At 38.7% G+C, this 20379-nt stretch overlaps 1 protein-coding gene across 2 annotated transcripts; it reads right to left on the bottom strand.

Moving 5' to 3' along the window:
• Positions 1-136: 136 nt before the first annotated feature.
• Positions 137-17144, bottom strand: LOC106588836 (serine/threonine-protein kinase/endoribonuclease IRE1). 2 transcript variants are annotated; one of them, XM_045715514.2, is made up of 13 exons: positions 17030-17144; positions 16330-16377; positions 15644-15892; positions 15164-15244; positions 10271-10352; positions 9935-10139; positions 9054-9156; positions 8492-8685; positions 6974-7121; positions 2124-2251; positions 1789-1912; positions 1437-1507; positions 137-1198 (listed from the first exon to the last, which is right to left on the bottom strand). In XM_045715514.2, the coding sequence occupies exons 2-13, from the start codon at positions 16340-16342 to the stop codon at positions 1016-1018; spliced, it is 1581 nt and encodes a 526-aa protein (XP_045571470.1). In that variant the 5' UTR covers positions 16343-16377; positions 17030-17144; the 3' UTR covers positions 137-1015. The 2 variants fall into 2 exon arrangements, with proteins under 2 accessions (XP_045571470.1, XP_045571471.1); XM_045715515.2 differs by having other exon boundaries at positions 17035-17100.
• Between the last annotated feature and the right edge of the window lie 3235 nt (positions 17145-20379).

Raw genomic sequence — 20379 nt, 5'->3', positions numbered from 1 at the left:
CCCAAGTCCAGTTTCTCCTTTCGGTCCACTCCTTCATCGACCAGGTATCCATCTCTGCCCGGGCCCGCCACTTGATCCAATCGTGGTGGGTAGTTCTGTAACGGGCGTCATATAGAGGAGACCAAGGCACAGCGTGTTGAGTGGTCATCATTATTTTTTTATGAAAACGAACACTAGACAAAATAAACAAAATGACAGCCAACAGTTCTGTCAGGTAAATACAACGAAACAGAAAACAACTACCCACACAAACCAAGTGGAAAAAAGGCTGCCTAAGTATGTCTTCCAATCAGAGACAACGATAGACAGCTGCCTCTGATTGGAAACCATACCCGGCCAAAACATAGAAACAAAACAACATAGAATGCCCACCCCTTATCACACCCTGACCTAACTAAACAGAGAAAAACCAGCTCTCTTAGGTCAGAGCGTGACACATAAACTGAAATTAGGCAAACTATTGCAATTTTAGAAACCAGGAAATGGCAGAGTGATATCTGCATATTGTACTTTAACATCAACATTCTTTTTGAAGGACAGCCTATCATCAATCTAGATGCCTAGATATTTATAAGTGGGGACACAATCAATGAGGGCACCATCCAATGTACGTATGCATAAATCATCAGATACATTTTTACCTGATTTGGAATATAATATATACTTGGTTTTTACCTGCATTAAGTACCAATTTCAGTTTAATAAAGGCTTTCTGCAAGGCAATAAAGGCAAATTAAAGCTCTGACAGAACCTGGTCAGCCATCGGGGAAATAGCATACACAACCTTGTCATCTGCATACAGGTGAAAGTGATTGCTTCTTCTTCAGATAAACCAATATTGTTCATGTAAACAGTAAAAAGAACCATGACAAACCATTGACATAGATTGGAGGTTTGCTGGTGTGGGATGGAGTACTTCTCAGTGGAGCGCCTGACGTCACACTATGGTCACATTCTTTTAGTTGTTGGCTTGGTTGTCGTCACGTCAGGCTCTGGGTGTGTTCTCTTCTGCCGTCTAAGTCTCGTGTTGGACGGGGTAGTAATCTTGTAAAGTCAGCTCCTCAGCAAAGGAACGCATGGCGAGGTAGGTGTGCAGCAGCAGGTGGGGGAAGCGGGAGGTGAAGTAGGAGACAAAGTCATCAGGGATGGAGCCCAGAGTCTCCTGGACCTCCTTAGGAGATTCGTGGTAATGGTGTTTCTATGGGAAACAACATGTTGCTTATAAAATGTAATTTACACACATTTAGTTTCTTGTGTCAGATTTACATAAATACTCCATTTAACAGGTTTATGGGGGTAGTAGGTGGCACAGAGGATGCCTCCTCTCATGTTTTTGACTAATTAAATAATGTTTTGCAAATATACCAACATGTTATTATTATGCTTAATTTGTGTATTTTAATATAGTATGGCAATTGTATTTGGACAGAACACACCTTGTTTCTTATGGCACGTAGAAGACTTTTAACAGAGCCCTCTTCATATGCTCCTTTGCGTCTTTCTAGATCTGCAGAAGGAGGAAACACAGCCAGTAAACAAACAAAAACAATTCTATTAAGATACAGAATTATGATATTAAGAAAGTTTGTCATTAGTGTAATATAATACAACAACAAAAAAGAGATGTTGCTGTCATCTGGTCCAGTAATAAACTCATCTTGCAAATATAGTCATGTCATTCATGGCACCTCTGATCTGGATGTTAATAGAAATATACTGTAATAGAATATGGCTTTACAGGCTGTAAAGTGTTGCTGTTCAAACGCTGATCTCAGACCAGTCACTAACCTTTCCTCAGAACTGCTGTGATGTGTTCCATCCAGTTATTCCTCACCACTTCCTGTCCCCCTGACTCTAGCTGCTGTATGATTGGACCATCCGATGCCTCCATTACAATTCTGTCACTCACGTCCTACAGGGGAAGACAGTACTTTAATGAATCAAACATCTCATTTACCACCCTCTTGCTGTATGCTCAATGGACTCCACTATTGCTATATATTCTATTGACAGTATACCCATTGTTTCTGTTGTTACAGTTACATTTTTCCCTAGTAGAATTAAATGATATTGTAATCTAGCTAACTGACATTAGCTATGCATTGAATATACTTGATTGTGACCTGGAAGAACTGCAGCTGTTTCTCCAGGCTCCAGAAGAAGGGGTGTTTGAGCACGCTCTCAGCAGAAGGCCTCCTCTGGGGCTCCATATTCAGCATCTGTTCTATCAGGTCTGTGGCCACGATGTCCTCTGGGAAAGACAAGACCAAACACACACACAGACACAGTAACCATGGGCAGGTTCAAGGCCAAGGCACTTTGTTCATTCAAAAACATGGTGATGAAAGTACCCACACTGGGCATACCACGTCATTTCAAAGTGGACAACTGGCTAATATTTGGTGGAGATGTTGATCAATGAGAATATAACCTACAGTATATTCACCCACTAAAAAGACAGCCAACAGTTGTTGAAAGTTTGTTGTTTTCACTATGCTTTGAACCATCTACTGTGAAAGCACAACCAAATTACAATGGAAAAATAATGTCAATTTTTGGTTTGTTGTAACCTAAATGTGTTATCACTGCACTTTCAAACATTTAAAAGCACAACAAAGTTAAAATGGGAATGTCAGATATTTTGTTTATTCATACAACAACTTAATGTGTTATTACTGTGCTTCATCTAATAGCACAATCAAATGAACTGAATTGCAGTTGTGATTACATTAAAAGTAAATGGTGCAAGTGATCAATGCCGTTTCAAAATTCTGCGCAGATTACATATGAAGATATTTATTATTATCAAAATGTGGCCATGGATGTGTTAATTATTTTATGGTTGAATAAATACTTTTACAATAGTTTGTAAGATAACTTTAGGCTAAGGCTATATTACAAAAGTAATTTTGAATTGTGTTTGGTTGACAAGGCAACCAAATATCAACATGTAATACTGTTTGGATAGTTCCATCTGAGCCACTGGCTTAATCCTTTTATTTTTGGTTGAGTTAGAGACGTGAATCCAACATATCATTTATTAACTGGTCGACGGGTTAGTACGTAGACTCTTTACTGTACTGCGAAAGTTAAAATGAATTGTGTTTGGTTGTCAACACAACCAAATATCAACATTTGAAGAGTTTCATTCTAAAACACTATATATCCATTTTCAGAAAGTTTGGTAAATTAGCTTTTATTGTTTAAAGAAATTATGAAAGATTGGTGTGTTTTTTTCACAATCTAATCATGGCATGGTGTTGTTCAATGATAGATGTGTTTGTTTTTTTGCTAAATGCTATATATCTGTCTCACTCAAAGATAAATAATTTGTACTGCTAGGTTTTACACATGCAAATGTAACAAATAACTAATTGTTTAATAAAGAAATGTACAAATGATACATTTGTGACATCAATATTAAAACTTTTTTTTTGTATTATTCAATACAGTAATATCTGTATGTCAAACATTTACATTTTAGACATTTAGCAGATGCTCTTATCCAGAGTGACTTACTTAGTGCATTCATCTTAAGATAACTAGGTGAAACAACCACAAATCACAGTCAAATATCCATTTCAGCTAAATAATGGGCATATATAGTTTAGCAAAAAAACAAAACATTTTCATACACATCATACAAATCTATGAATAAAAACAGTAACATTTTACACACACATGGAGGTACCCATAAGCAATAATTTGTGAAGAAAAAACACAAATGTGAAAAATTGGTGGTTGTAGCGTTTTGGAAATAAGCTCTTCATTTGAAGGAGATTATCTTCTGCTTGGATAGTTCCATCTGTGCCACTGACTTAGTCTGCTTAGACTGGTTTTAATTCCAGTTTGTCTGCAAATTAATAATTTAGATGTTGGATGCGCGTCTCCAAAAATCTAAGTTACAGAAATAGGACAAAATCAAATCAGATCAACCTTTAAATGCACTTTAAAGGTGCACTATGCAGAAATCGCTCTGTCATTTGCTGGTTGTTAAAACTCGCATAGTCTGCCTAATTTCAGTTTATGTTACAAAATAAGCTAGTATAGTGTAGAGCAGGGGTATTCAACTCTTTCCCTACAAAGTCCGGAGTCTGCTGGTTTTTGTTCTACCTGATAATTAATGGCACCCACCTGGTGTCCCAGGTCTAAATCAGAACTTGATTAGAGGGGAACAATGAAAAAACGCAGTGGGACTGGCTTCGAGGTCCAGAGTTCAGTTTGAGGGGTGTAGAGAATCATTGTACCATCTAAACTGCTGTGAAGTATTATTACCATAACCAAAAATATTATTTTTTCAGCTGTTTGAAACTGGTTTACAAATTCAAAGTAGAAGACGCAAATACAAAACTTAAGAACAGGAAGTATAGAAATAGAGCACATAGAACAGATCTACTGCTTCTTAGACTTGCTTTCAAGGTCAACCAAAAAGTTACATACTGCCACTTTAAATAAAATTTGATTTCATTAGTAATTTGTAGATTAAATTTGAAATTAACCAAAGTTTGAAACCCTAGTCCTATATGTATCATCTATTTTTAGTTGAATCCTGGGCTGAATTTAAACAATAGCTGTTGATGACTTGGTGTATAGGCCTAAATAGCATCATGGATGATATATGATTGATAAAGTATATTTACCTTTCATTTGCTCTGTTAAACCTACACTTTGGAATTACTTCGATAGCAACAGTGAATCTATTTAGTTTTTAAGTGGAGATCTCTCAGCAATCCTTCTCATGATAGCACATTGGTAATAGTCACTGACTATTAAGCAGGACTGGGCTTGGTCAAAACCCTGAATGGGAGACCAAAGGGATAGCTGTAGATAGATCTATTCCCCAGTAGGAGGTGCTGCCCAGCCTATAGTTATTTTCTGATAGTGTATATAACGTTGAAGATCTGACTAGGGTTGCAAAGCTATCAGTCATTTACCAAAGTTACTGGAATCTTCAGTACTTTTGGTAATTAACAAAAAATATATGTAATGTCGGTAATTTATACATTAACAACTTTTTTGAAAAATATATTCATATATAGTATTCATTTTATATTTCTGTGTCAATATTGTCATTGAGTTTCTAGTAGATAGATCATTATTTTTCAAGAGAAAATAGCCAAATTAATGAAAAAAGTATCTTATCAACAATGGCATTATTTTCAATTACCTCTGAATCTCATCCAACTATTCATTATTTTCTCAACTGCCACCAGTTTGATGCCAAAACACTTACATCAAATACATATTCACATGCTGTAGTAAAATAAATAAAAGTGTGTAAAAAAGATATAAAGATAAATGAAAGATACCAAAATTCTGGTAGTTTACTAGTAAACTTTGAAAGTTTCCAGTAATATACCCTCCCTTTGCAACCCTAGATCTAACATTGTTTCAATGGAACAAATTCAACATATTTTATATAAGGTTTGTCTATGTTGAAAATTGGTTACCATGATGACATAATCCTGTGGTTGAAATTTAACCCTCAAACAACAGTTTGTTTATGACTTTTTGCAAATTAAATTTATTTGACACATAGATTCTACATCCCAATACGTTGGCAAATTATATTTAAACATCACAAAACGTTGACACATTACATTCAAACAACGTTGATTTAACCAGTTTGTGCCCAGTGAGTATTTCATCTGAACCAATGTGATGATTTTAATGAAGAAAGACCCCAAATTTTAGTTGAGACAAAGATGATGACAAAAGCAATCAATGGCAGTGCTTATCAGAACATTTTATCAGGCCTCTCTCAAAGACAAAATTTGAGATCACTATTCCATAGGGTCAGATTCTGGCTTGGTGTCTACAGATGTAGGATCTTAATTTGAATACTCTTTTGTTGCTGAGAATTTTCCTGCACGGCAGGAAATGCAAACTTGTACTATATTTGTGGTTTAAAAAGGCTTCTAAAATGTGTAATTTCCGCTTTGAAATTTCTGAATTGATTTGCCCTAACAAACAATGTATTAATCCCTACAAAAATGTTAATTAATTATAATCTAAATAATAATTCATATTTCCTGTTGCTGCAAGATTATTTTCCTGCTGTAGCAAACTAGCTCAAATTATGATCCCACATTTACATGGGCCATTTATAGGAATGAGAACAATACTAGTTTTGGTTAATCATAAGTGAGAAGGCACAATGTTTCAGGTCATACATTTATCAACAATATGCCATTTAAAAACCCACAACCATCCTTAGCAAATAGCCTACATTTTCTTTATAGTTTATTTTCAAAGTTAAGCTACATGATGCCACTGCAAATAAATTACTATTTTCCTTTACTTTAAATTAATTAGTACTCTGATGATCATTTCAGAAACAACCTGTCACATCTGCTCCTGCCACACCCCCTAGTGGACATCCGGTGTCTCCTTGACCTGCAGCCACTGCTCCAGTACACTCTCTCTCTCTCCCCTCCCTCTCTGTTTGTGTGTGATTGTGTGGTTGGAGACAGGTGTGCTGGAGCCGGAGCAGCTCCTCACCAGCTGCAACCCGTTCCATAATCTACAAATACTCAGTCCTGCCACTTCCACTCTGCTAGATCGTAATCTCTGTTCAGTCAGTCATGCGTCTAGCTATTTGTTATTATTTAAGATCCTGCTGTGCCTGTTTCCTTGCCTGATGCTGTTTCTCCTCTCACTGCAGTTTGGCTGCTCTGACTCTGGTTCCTGTCTCCTGTTCCACATCTCACCACCCTGCTACCCTGTTCTGCAACTCACCATCACTCCCTTGGATTCCCCTCCGGACTTGTTTACCCTGTCCCAACCCAGCTCACTCCAACCTCAGCCTCCACATCTGGTTTCCTACAACTCCTCTGCGCTTCCCTGGATCTGCACTTCATCTCTCCCTGTGTCACAATAAATATCTTGGTTCATTCATCCCTCTTTCCTGGTCTGAGTCTGCTCTTGGGTTCCCCTGTGCTAACACAACCTTTCAGTTGTACACTAACCTTACCATGTTTGTCTTTCTGTAATCCGTCAAGGATGTATTTGTCATCCTCGATATTACCAGCTCGCCTATTGGGTTTTCCAAAGGGATGTTCTCCTCTTGTCAACACATAGTAAAACACACAGCCGGCAGAGAAGATGTCCACAGCACTGGTCTGTAGAGGAAGAGGAGTGTCTTTAATAATAGGTGTTTCAGAACAGTACCACAATCATTACTAGTTCTAATCTACAGGCAACCTTAAAGAATAGTTCACAAATTTGTCAGACTATAGCTAAGTTTCCATCCAATTGGCGACAGATTTTCATGCGAATATTCTAAAATCTACATAAAGAAACATTAGCGTTTTCCTGCCTGTATTGTTCCCACCAAACAGGCTTGTTAAGGATAACGATCAGCGCGTCATGACGTACTGCACACATTCCTTTTTTTTCTTCATGTACGGAATTAAACTGAAAAGTGTTTCCATTGCATTTTCAATTCTACTCATAGTTTTGTCAGAAAAGCTGTTGAATTCAATAGAAATGTGCCTACTCTGGTCTTGGCACGTGCTCTCTAGCTAGCAGATACAGTCAGGGTAGGCTAGTCTACATGATGAGATTATGATGGATAAGAGCGAAAATATTTTTGTCAAATGGCAATCAAACATCGATCATCATGTCACCAGAATAAGACCCTCGATGTTTATTGGAAAGGAGCAACAAGCTCATCACCTTTCACTTTTTGGGGCAGCAGGTAGCCTAGTGGTTTGAGCGTTGGGCAAGTAACCGAAAGGTTTCTAGATTGAATTCCCGAGCTGACAAGGTAAAAATCTGCCGTTCTGCCCTTGAACAAGGCAGTTACCCCACTGTTCCTAGGCCGTCATTGTAAATAAGAATTTGTCTTTACCGACTTGCCTAGTTAAATAAAGGTTAAAAATATTTTTTAAATCACCCTCCTGTGAAGTTCATAATTTATTTCATCTGTAGCCTAATAAACTGCATGCTTTCCAGAGTCGTAGTGGGAGGACCACACACCATATCATCGCGTGACTCCAAGTTTACTTTGATATGATTGTTATTATATCAATATTTGCGCATGAAGCCGTTTCTTTTGCCATTTCTCGCATAATTAATTTTACAGGCACAAAAAGATCCCTCCATGTCGAACGAACAAATTATCTATTGCATTCATAAACTTCCTGGTTCCATCATTTTTAATGGTATACTTTACTGGCATAAACATTTTGTATTAAAGGGGTTATTTTTTATCCCCAAAAGTGGTCTGATGTGAGCATAGTCCCCATCCCACACCATGGTTGTGTAGATGGTGCCTATCTTTCTTATGTATGTATAATATACTGTAGCTTGATCTCCACAACAGATGATCAACTTTGATTTTAGGGTGAAATGTTCCTTTGAGCAATGGGCCAATCCTGTTTTACTCCTGTAAGGAAATCCCAATTAGCCTATTTCTTTCTCGTTATCTCTGAATCTGTAATGACTTGAACAGTTCTCTGGTCCAGTGTAAAGATCAGGGGCCACTCACAGGGTTTACTTTCCTGCTCTCATCCAGGACCTCTGGGGCATTCCAGCCCATGGTGCCAAGGGCTCCTGACCTCGTGCTGTAGCTTTGTCTGCCGTCCGCTAACTGCTTACTCATCCCAAAATCTGAGATCTTGACCGTGACTGAGCCAGAGTGGTCTTTCAACAGGATGTTGTGGGGCTTCACATCACGGTGGACTGGGGAGAAAAGATCAGGATGAATCAGTCTACTGAAGTTGAGGGAAGATCATAGATCTGATCAATGATAATATAAGGAAAAGTCATCAATACTGTAACTTCATTAGGATTATCTACAGTCTACAGAATATACTGGGCTCCTGAGGGGTGCAGCGGTCTAAGGCACTGCATCTCAGTACTATGGGTGTCACTACAGACCCTGGTTAGATTCCAGGCTGTATCACAACCGGCCGTGATTGGGAGTCCCATAGGGCGGCACACACTTGGCCCAGCGTCGTCCGGGTTAGGGTTTGGCCAAGTGGTTTCTTAACTGGCTTGCCTAGTTAAATAAAGGTTAAATAAAAAAATAAAAAAGAAGTAATTATAACCTATTTCGTGAGAGTGCAGGTGTTTCAGTCCTATCATGGTCTGCTGCAGCAGCATCACTGGTTTCAGTCCGCGAAGGTCAAAAGGTTCTTCTTTAGTAAAACACTGGAAGAGACACCCAAGTATTAGTGCGCTGATGAACCCCAAGCATTCTAACCTTGGAATGTACACTGAACAAAAATATAAAGTGTTGGGCCTGTGTTTCATGAGCTGAAATAAAAAAAACTGAAATGTTACATACGCACAAAAGTCGTATTACGCTCAAATTTTGGGCACAAATTTGTATACATTCATTGGTGATCATTTATCCTTTGCCAAGATAATCTATCCAACTGATAGGTGTGGCATATCAAGAAGCTGATTAAACAGCATGATCATTACACAGGTGCACGTTGTGCTGGGGACAATAAAAAGCCACTCTAAAATGTGCAGTTTTGTTACACAACACAATGCCACAGAAGTCTCAAGTTTTGAGGGAGTGTCCAGCAACTTCGCACAGCCATTGAAGAGGAGTGGTACACCATTCCACAACATTCCACAGCCCACAATCCACAGCCCACAGCCCACAATCACACCAGATACTGACTGGTTTTCTGATCCACGCCCCTACCCTTTTTAAGGTATCTTTGACTAACAGATACCTTAAAAAGGTAGTCCCAATCGTGAAATCCATAGATTCGAGTCTAATGAATTTATGTCAATTAACTGATTTTCTTATATGAACTGTAACTCAGTAAAATCTTTGAAATTGTTGTATGTTGCGTTTATATTTTTGTTCACTATATATTCTAACACAGATAATCATGATGTGAGACTGTTATATGATCAAGTTTGATCCCCTTGGATAAGTCAGAGAATAAAATAGTGAGTCATTGAATTAGACCTTATCTAAAGAGGCGGCACACAGCTCGATGGCAATGTATATGAATTGCCCGTCCTTCTCAGTGCAGAAGTACCGGACGACATGGGGATTGTCGTCCAATTCAAGAAGCAAAGCGACCTCTCGATCAGCATTGCTTTGTTTTGCTAGTTCAATTCTCTTCACTGCCGCAGGACGCTTGTTGTTATCATCACAAAGGAAGTAACCGCTGGAGGATAGAGGTAGAGAAAGATAAACATCTAGTCAATGAACCGATCGTAAAGACATTTTTGCTACAAAGAGCAAAGAGGGGATTAGGGTTACAAACACATTTCCACAATAACGTTTAAGCTGGTTTACCTGAACACAATTGCATCGGCACCTTTTCCAAGATGTTTACTGGTGTAGTATGTGATCTTTCCAACTGATTCCTCATCTGATGCTGTATCAAAATTAAAACGCTGTGTTCAGACAGAAAATACCACCCTACTGTACCTTTATTGTCAAGACACAGAACCTTATCTGTTAAATCAAAGGCTTATGAGAATTATACATACGTAGGATTTTAATTTGAGCCAGTTTGCTACCACAGCAAAATAAACAACAGAAAATGTGACTTTTTATGTGGATTATAATTAATGGACATTTGTGTAGGTGTTAATGCATTTTTCATAACGGAAAATCAAATCTGACATTTTAAAGTGAAAATAACAAACTTCAGAAGCCTTTTCAAACCTCAAATACATTACAAGTTATAAATGTCCTGCATTGCAGGAAAGTTATCCTGCAACAGGGTGATCAAATTAAGATCCTACATATACAGTAGGCCTAGCTACAATTACACATTGTATTAGCATAGCACCTATTGCTGTGTTCCATTTAACATAATCTGTAAGGAGCATTGAAATGCATACATGCTGTTGTAAATTTGGATCCAAAAAGGGGAATACTCTTTGGTCAATTGGATCTTTCGGTGTGGTTCTTGGGTGGTTTTAACAAGCATGTCAAAATGGTTGAAAGCTCACAACGTTCAACTGATTATCTTACAGTCCCAGGCAATATATTGGAGGCAGGAGGTAATGCAGTACCTAAGATTGGATAACATCAATCATACAGTGGGGTCCATAATTATTGGATCCCTTGATAAAGATGAGAAAAAAGACTATAAAATAAATAATACAATACTATATTGTATGCAAATTTTTTTTTACATAAAATAATATTATTTTATACTAATACAATTGCATATGAGAAAGAGAAGTAATTAAAACAAATCTAAAAAAGATGGGGGTCAAATGTATTGGATCCCCTGTTTTCAAAAATAAATGACAACTGTATGCAGTTTGCTCAAAATAATAGTATTATTTTTGAGTTGATCCCAAAGCAAATATGCTCTTGTAAATCGGGAACCAAAAGGGGGAACAGCCTCTGATCAATTGGAACTTTAGATGTGGTGGATGGTTTGAAAATGTCAAATAGTTGAAAACTCATGAACTGTAGCAGGTTTAGCAGGACCTAAGATTGGATAACATTTATCAAGATTGGATCCCTTGATAAAGATAAGCAAAAGAAAATACTAAAATAAATCATTAAAATACCGAGATATATTGTATGCAAAAACGTTTTTTTTTTATATCTACTAATACAATTGCTCAGAGACATATATTTTGTTTAACAAGTAGTAAAAAAATAAGTTACAAAAATAGAGGTCAAATGACACATAGCCTTCCCATTGCTTGGAAGGCAGCCACAGTTCGTCCTTTATTTAAAGGGGGAGATCAAGCTGATCCTAACTGTTATAGGCCTATTTCTATTTTTTCCCTGTTTATCAAAAGGGTTTGGAAAACCTGTCAATAATCAACTGACTGGCTTTCTTGATGTCTATAGTATTCTCTCGGGTATGTAATCTGGCTTCCGCTCAGGTTATGGATGTGTCACTGCAACCTTAAAGGTCCTCAATGATGTCACCATTGCCCTTGATTCTAAGCAATGTTGTGCTGCTATGTTTTATTGACTTGGCCAAAGCTTTTGATACAGTAGACCATTCCATTCTTGTGGGCCGGATAAGGAGTATTGGTGTCTCTGAGGGGTCTTTGGCCTGGTTTGTTAACTACCTCTCTCAAAGAGTGCAGTGTATTAAGTTAGAACATCTGCTGTCTCAGCCGCTGCCTGTCACCAAGGGAAAGGCACCAAAGGCTCGATCCTAGGTCCCACGCTCTTCTCAATATACATCAGCAGCATAGCTCAGGCAGTAGGAAGCTCTCTCATCCATTTATATGCAGCTGATACAGTCTTATACTCAGCTGGCCCCTCCCCGGGTTTTGTGTTAAATACTCTACAACAAAGGTTTCTTAGTGTCCAACAAGCTTTCTCTACCCTTAACCTTGTTCTGAACACCTCCAAAACAAAGGTAATGTGGTTTGGTAAGTAGAATGCCCCTAGTCCCACAGGTGTTATTACTACCTCAGGGTTTAGAGCTTGAGGTAGTCACCTCATACAAGTACTTGGGAGTATGACTAGACGGTACACTGTCCTTCTCTCAGCACATATCAAAGCTGCAGGCTAAAGTTAAATCTAGACTTGGTTTCTTCTATCGTAATCGCTCCTCTTTCACCCCAGCTGCCAAACTAACCCTGATTCAGATGACCATCATAAACATGATAAATTACGGAGACATCATTTATAGATCAGCAGGTAAGGGTGCTCTCGAGTGGCTAGACGTTCTTAACCATTCGGCCATCATATTTGCCACCAATGCTCCCTATAAGACACATCACTGCACTCTATACTCCTCTGTAAACTGGTCATCTCTGTATATCCGTCGCAAGACCCACTGGTTGATGCTTATTTATAAAACCCTCTTAGGCCTCACTCCCCCCTATCTGAGACATCTACTGCAGCCCTCATCCTCCATATACAACACCCGTTCTGCCAGTCACATTCTGTTAAAGGTCCCCAAAGCACACACATCCCTGGGTCGCTCCTCTTTTCAGTTTGCTGCAGCTAGAGGCTGGAACGAGCTGCAACAAACACTCAAACTGGACAGTTTTATCTCAATCTCTTCATTCAAAGACTCAACCATGGACACTCTTACTGACAGCTGCTGCTTTGTGTGATGTATTGTTGTCTCTACCTTCTTGCGGTTTTATTTATTTATTTATTTATTGTTACTTTTACCCATTTTTCTCCCCAATTTCATGGTATCCAACTGGTACAGTAGTTACAGTCTTGTCTCGTCGCTGCAACTCCCGTACGGACTCGGGAGAAGCGAAGGTCGAGAACCTCCAAAACATAACCCAACCAAGTCGCACTGCTTCTTGACACAATGCCCACTTAACCCGGAAGCCAGTCGCACCAATGCGTCGGAGGAAACACTGTGCACCTGGCGACCATGTCAGTGTGCACTGCGCCCGGGCCCGCCACAGGAGTCGCTAGTGCGCAATGGGACAAGGACATCCCTGCTGGCCAAACCCTCCCCTAACCCAGACGACACTGGGCCAATTATGCACCGCCCCATGGGTCTCCTGGTCGCGGCCAGCTGCAACATAGTCTGGACTCGAACCCAGAATCTCTAGTGGCACAGCTAGCATTGCAATGCAGTGCCTTAGACCACTGCGCCACTCGGGAGGCCACCCTTTGTGCTGTTGACTGTGCCCAATAACGTTTGTACCATGTTTTGTGCTGCTACCATGTTGTGTTGCTACCATGTTGTTGTTATGTTGTGTTGCTGTCTTGCTATGTTGTTGTCTTATGTCTCTCTTTATGTAATGTTGTGTTGTCTCTCTTGTTGTGATGTGTGTTTTGTCCTATATTTATATTGTATTGTTTATTTATTTTTTATCCCAGGCCCCCGTCCCTGCAGGAGGCCTTTTGCCTTTTGGTAGGCCATCATTTAAAATAAGAATTTGTTCTTAACTTACTTTTTCTATAATGTTCTATAATCCCACATTCTTTAACCCCACATTCCTCCATACAGAATCTTCTTTCCAGATTCTTGATATCCTTATTTTGCTCTTATGGACTGCCCTCTTCAATTCAAACCAGAGGTTTTCAATGGGGTTCAAGTTCGGAGACTGAGATGGCTATTTCAAAATGTGGCTTTTGTAGTCAATTAACCAATTGTTTGTGGAGTTGGATTATTACTTGGGTTAATTGTCTTGCTGGAAGATCAATTTGCGGTCAAGTGTCAGCCTCCTGGCAGAGGCAACCAAGTTTTTCTTTAAAATGTCCTGGTCCTTGGTAAAGTTCATTATGCCGTTGACCTTAACCATGGCCCCAGGATCAGTGGAAGCAAAATAGCCCCATAACATCTAAGATCCAACATCATATTTTACTGTAGGTATGAGGTACTTTTCTGCATATGCTTTTGTTTTTCAACGCCAAACCCACCATTGGTGTGTGTGGCCAAAGAGCTCTATTTTCACTTGGATGGGAACTAGTTCTATGGTCAGATAACATGAAAATAGAGCTCAACCACACTAGTGGTTGGTTTGCTGGTAAAATATGGTGGTGGATCTTTGATGTTATGGGGCCCTTAAGGTCAACGGCATCATGAACTTTACCAAGTACCGGGACATTTTAGCCAAAAACCTGGTTTCCTCTGCCAGGAGGCTGACACTTCCAGCAAGACAATAACCCCAAGCACTAATCAAAATCAATTGACCACAAAATCAACATTGTGCAATGGCCATCTCACTCTCCTGTGGTTTGAATTGAAGAAGGTAGTCCATAAGAGCAGGCAAATGATATCAAGGATCTGGAAAGATTCTGAATGGAGGAATGGTCTAAGATCTCTCCCAAGGGGTTCTCCAATCTCATAAAACATTTGAGATAAAGGCTGAGTGTAATTATCCTCAAAGGGGAGGGTGCTAGAGTATTGAAAACAGGGGTGCCAATCATTTTGACCCCTATCTTTTTTAGATTTTTTTGTATTACTTGTTAAAAATATATATTTCTCTAAGCAATTGTTTTAGTATAAAATAATACAATTTCCAAATTTTTTTACTTCCCATATAGCTCAGTATTTGTATTGTTTATTTTATATTACATTTTTATATTATATAGTATTGTCTTTTTTGCTAATCTTTATCAAGATTGCCAATAATGATCAATCTGACTGCATATAACGCACAAAATCATGTCATTGAGAACTACCATATCCACAATGGTGGATATATACCATACATTTTATTATTGCCAATAAAGATAAAAAGCCTAAAGAGGACCTGAGAGAGAAATGATAAAATACAACACCTGGCTGAAGATGTCCTGTAGGTCTCCCTGAAGAAGATGCTCCCATGTTAAAATCATCTCCTAGAGCTCCAACAGGGCCATCTAGGGGGAGGGTGGGAGGGAGAAAACGAGATAGAGAGATCTTTTGATAAATTGTTATTTCCTAAAGGGCATGTGTCTGTATATTACAGACTGGGTGATGATGTAATTCTGCTGCTTTTGAAATAGTAAATTAGAAATGAAAACAGACAAACATTAACAATATAACGGTCAATTATTGATTCTCTGTCAAGACAACCACTTACAGATTTCACTTTGAGTTGTGACTGAGTTACATTTCTACTTTACTTTAATAAAACTAACATCAGAGAGTAGTTATGTTCTTAAACACAGAATGGGGGAAAGTGTGACAAATGGTGAATGTGTAAAAAGTTAATATATTCTACATAACAGTAGTCTTGTAAATTACACTGCTATCAAGAGGAAGAGAGAGAAATGTACCCAGATCTTCGACTAGATAACGATCCTGTTTCAGCAGACTCCTGTAGAAGGCTGATTTAACTTCTGGCCCTCCTGACTTTAAGGCTTTGTACAACTCTCTCATCTGGTCCTGGCTGGTATTGGCAGTTTGAATATTAGAGTACACCTCAGGATGGATCATTTTATTTCTGAGCAGATCATCTGCTATGGGCATCACCGTGTGGACCCTCTGGATGAGCTCAGCCCTGTGTCTATCCACAAACTCAGCAGCTGATAGTCAGGTTAGGAAACAAAGACTTACAGTTATCAAGACAATATTAGACAATACCTCTTGGTGTATGTGGCCCTAAATGGACAAGACTAAACATGTAGGAAGCTGGGAAGTATTATCTGCATTCAGGTTCGACACACACAACATCGAAATGTCATCATAATGTAGTATTTGTCCATGTAATATCAATGGTGTAGTATTAATGCTCTCTAGCAGTATGATTCTTGCTACTTTTATGTCATTTGTTGTCATTCTTCACAATGTGAATCTTTTAGGATGCCTTTTATTTTATAACTACAAAACATGGTAGAAAAATTATATACAAATACAGCAAGTTAACTACAGCAGTTGTAGAAAAAATCCATGACAATTGTTCGCAGCTTGCTAAAACAATAATATTATTTGAGTTGATCTCAAAACAAACATGTTATATTACCATCTGAAGTCATGGCAGCAAACTAAGAATGGAGAGAAGCAGCTTGCTCTGGAGAGGGAGAGAAAGAAAGAGAGGGAGAGAAAGAGTATTTTAAGTTACCTTTTGAAACTTTGATAACTGAAATTAGTAGCTCAAAGAAAGAGGAAATGACTTTTTTTAAATGAAAAAGAGGAAATGACTTAATGTTGCACTTTCATTCTTAACAGAGCTACATATATCCAAAATTACTATACCATAAACATTATTTATTGGCTCCCTATAAAGAAACTGTTTATGTTCATTTCAATCATTTGTAAACAGTGTTTATTTTTTAACATAAAACAATGCATTAAACATTTCTCACGGATAGAAAAAAGGTTATAGGCTATCCCTATCCCCTACAACTGATAAGCAAATTTTACGCACTCTGGTACTGTATGTTCTTTACTTTCACTTTCTTTTTCATCTCACTAATCTTCTCTCAACAATGTTCACTTATTGTCTCCAGATATGTATATCTGAGTCATGTTTTATGGTCTCATAGGGGTCTTCTTCTCCAAGCTACTAACTTCCTGAGTACACCCACAAATATCCAGTTTAATCCTGTCCTCATTTCCCATATAACCATATCCTTGACCTTGACCCTTTTTAAAAGTTTGATAAACCTTGTCAAAATCGAAATGTATACTGTATTTTATACAAATAAAGGGATACTACTTACGGTACCAGATAACAACTTCTGCTCTCGCTGATGTTGATAGCTTGTGAGACGTACACCGAATGAGGATATACTTCTGCTGAAAGTGGGATGGGTTAGAGGTGTGGCTGAGAAGTTCAGGTTTACCAGTAACACTAACCACGCAGGGTGTGATTTACTGTTGTAGGGAATGTAGAGAAGTCATAAGCCCTTAATCTAAACAAGGAAGGTAGAAACACAGTATGAGAGAAAACAGATGTACACTACAGTGTGCTGTAGAGTAGCGACTGTACATAAAACAGCAGACGCTAAGGCCCTATTCAATAAAAAACGATAACCAGAATAAGTCAACAACATGTTTCTATGGACAATGAGAAAAGCATGTTTGAAATTATTATACAATTTAGTTTCTTTATTTCACTCAGTAGGCCTGATGTTTGTATTGTTGAGTGAATAACATGAGTACAAATCTGCATTCCTGCAGGACCAGAAGATTGATGATTTTGACTTATCCCATAAAACCGATATCTGGGTTTCATTGAGAAGAGGCCAACTGTCTCTACTGATGAATACTCATTTCAGCAACCCCTCCATGAAAGGATATCTAAGGGTTCAGATAGTATTAGAGTACTCACTACAGTGCTGTCCTGGATCACTGCCTGTCCTGAATCGACATCTGCTGGCCTTAGGAGGACAATACTATACTGCCAAGAGACGAGTCTTGCTTTGCTGTCATGGCCTTGAGGTCAGAGACGGATGAGGAAGCAAGACATCTCACTGTCTCCTTTTTTTCTGGTTCATATACAGTCAATGAACTAAGCAGACCAGACCAGGCTGCTAATGCATTGTTGCCTGTGGGAGAGCCACCCCTTAAGCAGCCCGGAACTGTGACAATTATTTTCAATGGCAAACGGCCTGAGTGGGAGATCTTCATTCATCCATCATCTTTCCTTGAGGTCTCTAGGGCCTCAGGAGAGTGGAAGGATCTGAACATTGAAGATAGACATGTTTTGTGTAGAGCCGGCATCATTCCCCATTCTACACTGAACAAAAATATATAAACGCAACATGCAATCATTTCTAAGATTTTATTGAGTTACAGTTCATATAAGGAAATCAGTCAAGAGAAATATATTAATTAGGCCCTACTCTATGGAATTCACATGACTGGGCAGGGGCAAAGTCATTGGTGGGCCTGGGATGGCCCAGTCAGAATTAGTTTTTCCCCACAAAAAGGCTTTATTACAGAAATAAATACTCAGTTTCATCAGCTGTCTAGGTGGTTGTTTTCAGACGATCCCGCAGGTGAAGAACCCAGATGTGGAGGTCCTGGGCTGGCGTGGTTCATGTGGTCTGCGGTTGTGAGGACAGTTGGACATACTGCCAAATTCTCTCAAACAATGTTGGAGGCGGCTTATGTTAAAAAATTGTACGTTAAATTCTCTGGCAACAGCTCTGGTAGACATTCCTGCAGTCAGCATGCTCCCTCAAAACTTGAGACATCTGTGGCATTGCGTTGTGTGACAAAACTGCACATTTTAGAGTGGCATTTTATTGCCCCCAGCACCTGTGTAATGGTCATGCTGTTTAATCAGTTTCTTGATATGCCACACCAGTCAGGTGGATGGATTATCTTGGCAAAGGAGAAATGCTCACTAAAAGCGATGTAAAAAGAATTGTAGACAAAATATGAGAGAAATTTGCTTTTTGTGCGTATGGAAAATGTCTATGATCTTTTATTACAGCTCATGAAACATGGGACCAACACTTTACATGTTGCGTTTGTATTTTTGTTCAGTATACATCATTGGACAGGAAAAGTCGCAAGACTCATTCACTATAAAACGTTTCGGCCTTCAATGGCCTTCAGAATAATCACAAAGGGAATTGACAAGTTCATATAGGGCATGGGGAAGACAATTAGGGAGAAAACTCTCCTCAGCTTGAGGTGCTAATGAAAGACAGCGTGGAAGACCATACAGGTTGTTACCCAGGGTGTGGTGTGCTGTGGTCAATGTCTCCACCTAGTGATGAAAAACAGAAGTAAAACCAGCAAACAACAACTGGAAAACTGGACAAGCTTTTTTCAACTACAGTAGCTGAAATTGATATACAATATATGCTGAATATGTTGGTTATTGAAAAATAAACAACAGGGCTAAGCAAAACTAGGGATAACAACAAAAAACATCATAAGCTTAGGCAATAACATAGAACCATGTCTTTTCTACACAATATTTCTGCACAGTATTTCCATCTGGACATTCTGTAAAGTCCAACTCAACCCAGATGGATTCCATGACAGGACAGTGCAGGCATTAATCATCTATGTAATTAGTTTGTATTCTGAACATAAATGTTAGATATTAATTATACCTTACCACAACAGATAGTCATAATCAATCATCCCTTACAACAGCAAGTATTTGCATTGTGTGCCCCCCAACCCCTCTTTTACGCTGCTGCTACCACTCTCTGCTTATCTTATATGCATAGTCACTTTAACTATACATTCATGTACATACTACCTCAATTGGCCCGACCAACCAGTGCTCCAGCACATTGGCTAACCGGGCTATCTGCATTGTGTCCCACCACCCGCCAACCACTCTTTTTACGCTACTGCTACTCTTTGTTTATCATATATGCATAGTCACTTTAACCATATCTACATGTACATACTACCTCAATTAGCCTGACTAACCGGTGTCTGTATATAGCCTCGTTACTGTTATAGCCTTGCTACTCTTATTTTCAAATGTCTTTTTACTGTTGTTTTATTTCTTTACTTACCTACACACACACACACCTTGTTTTCACACTATTGGTTAGAGCCTGTAAGTAAGCATTTCACTGTAAGGTCTACACCTGTATTCGGCGCACGTGACAAACTTTGATTTGATTGTTGGCATAATAAGAACACATTTTATCCATAAACCTTACTGAGCCTTGTGATGAGACCTCTCTTACCAGGATGAGGAAGGTCTTCCACTTCCTCTAGTGGAATCATTTACTTATAAGAGTTGGAAGCAGCTGTTAAAAGTCTTTCTCCATAACAAAGGTCCCCGAAATGCTGAAGGTCAAAGGTGAACACTGCGCTTCACTATGTAGAGATCTGTGACTGTTACTGCACATCCTGACAACAACGCAGTGGATTGTGAATGTTAGCGTTGGTCATATCAATTGTGAAATACAGTTGACTCCTGACAAAATGTTAATTGTTTTCAACTGCATGCCATTTTTTATTTAAACAGGGAGTCACATTGAAATTAAAATATATTTACAAGAGAGCCCTGTACACATTACAATAAAAACAGAATATTAAAAGAACATACATGTATGAAACAATACAATTTAGCACAATAAACAAAAAA

The sequence above is a fragment of the Salmo salar genome, chromosome 03 (assembly GCF_965601325.2).
Source record: "Salmo salar chromosome 03, fSalSal1, whole genome shotgun sequence".
In the NCBI taxonomy this organism is placed as follows: domain Eukaryota; kingdom Metazoa; phylum Chordata; class Actinopteri; order Salmoniformes; family Salmonidae; genus Salmo; species Salmo salar.
This window is presented reverse-complemented; position numbering and strand designations above follow the sequence as displayed.

Bases quoted from the DNA above. Each gene is read 5' to 3' on its own strand.
- LOC106588836 (XM_045715514.2), bottom strand. The intron at 15,245-15,643 runs GTACATTTCTCT...CCCTCCCCCTAG, and splicing joins TTATCTAGTCGAAGATCTGG to ATGGCCCTGTTGGAGCTCTA. The intron at 10,140-10,270 runs GTAAACCAGCTT...TCTATCCTCCAG, and splicing joins GCCGATGCAATTGTGTTCAG to CGGTTACTTCCTTTGTGATG.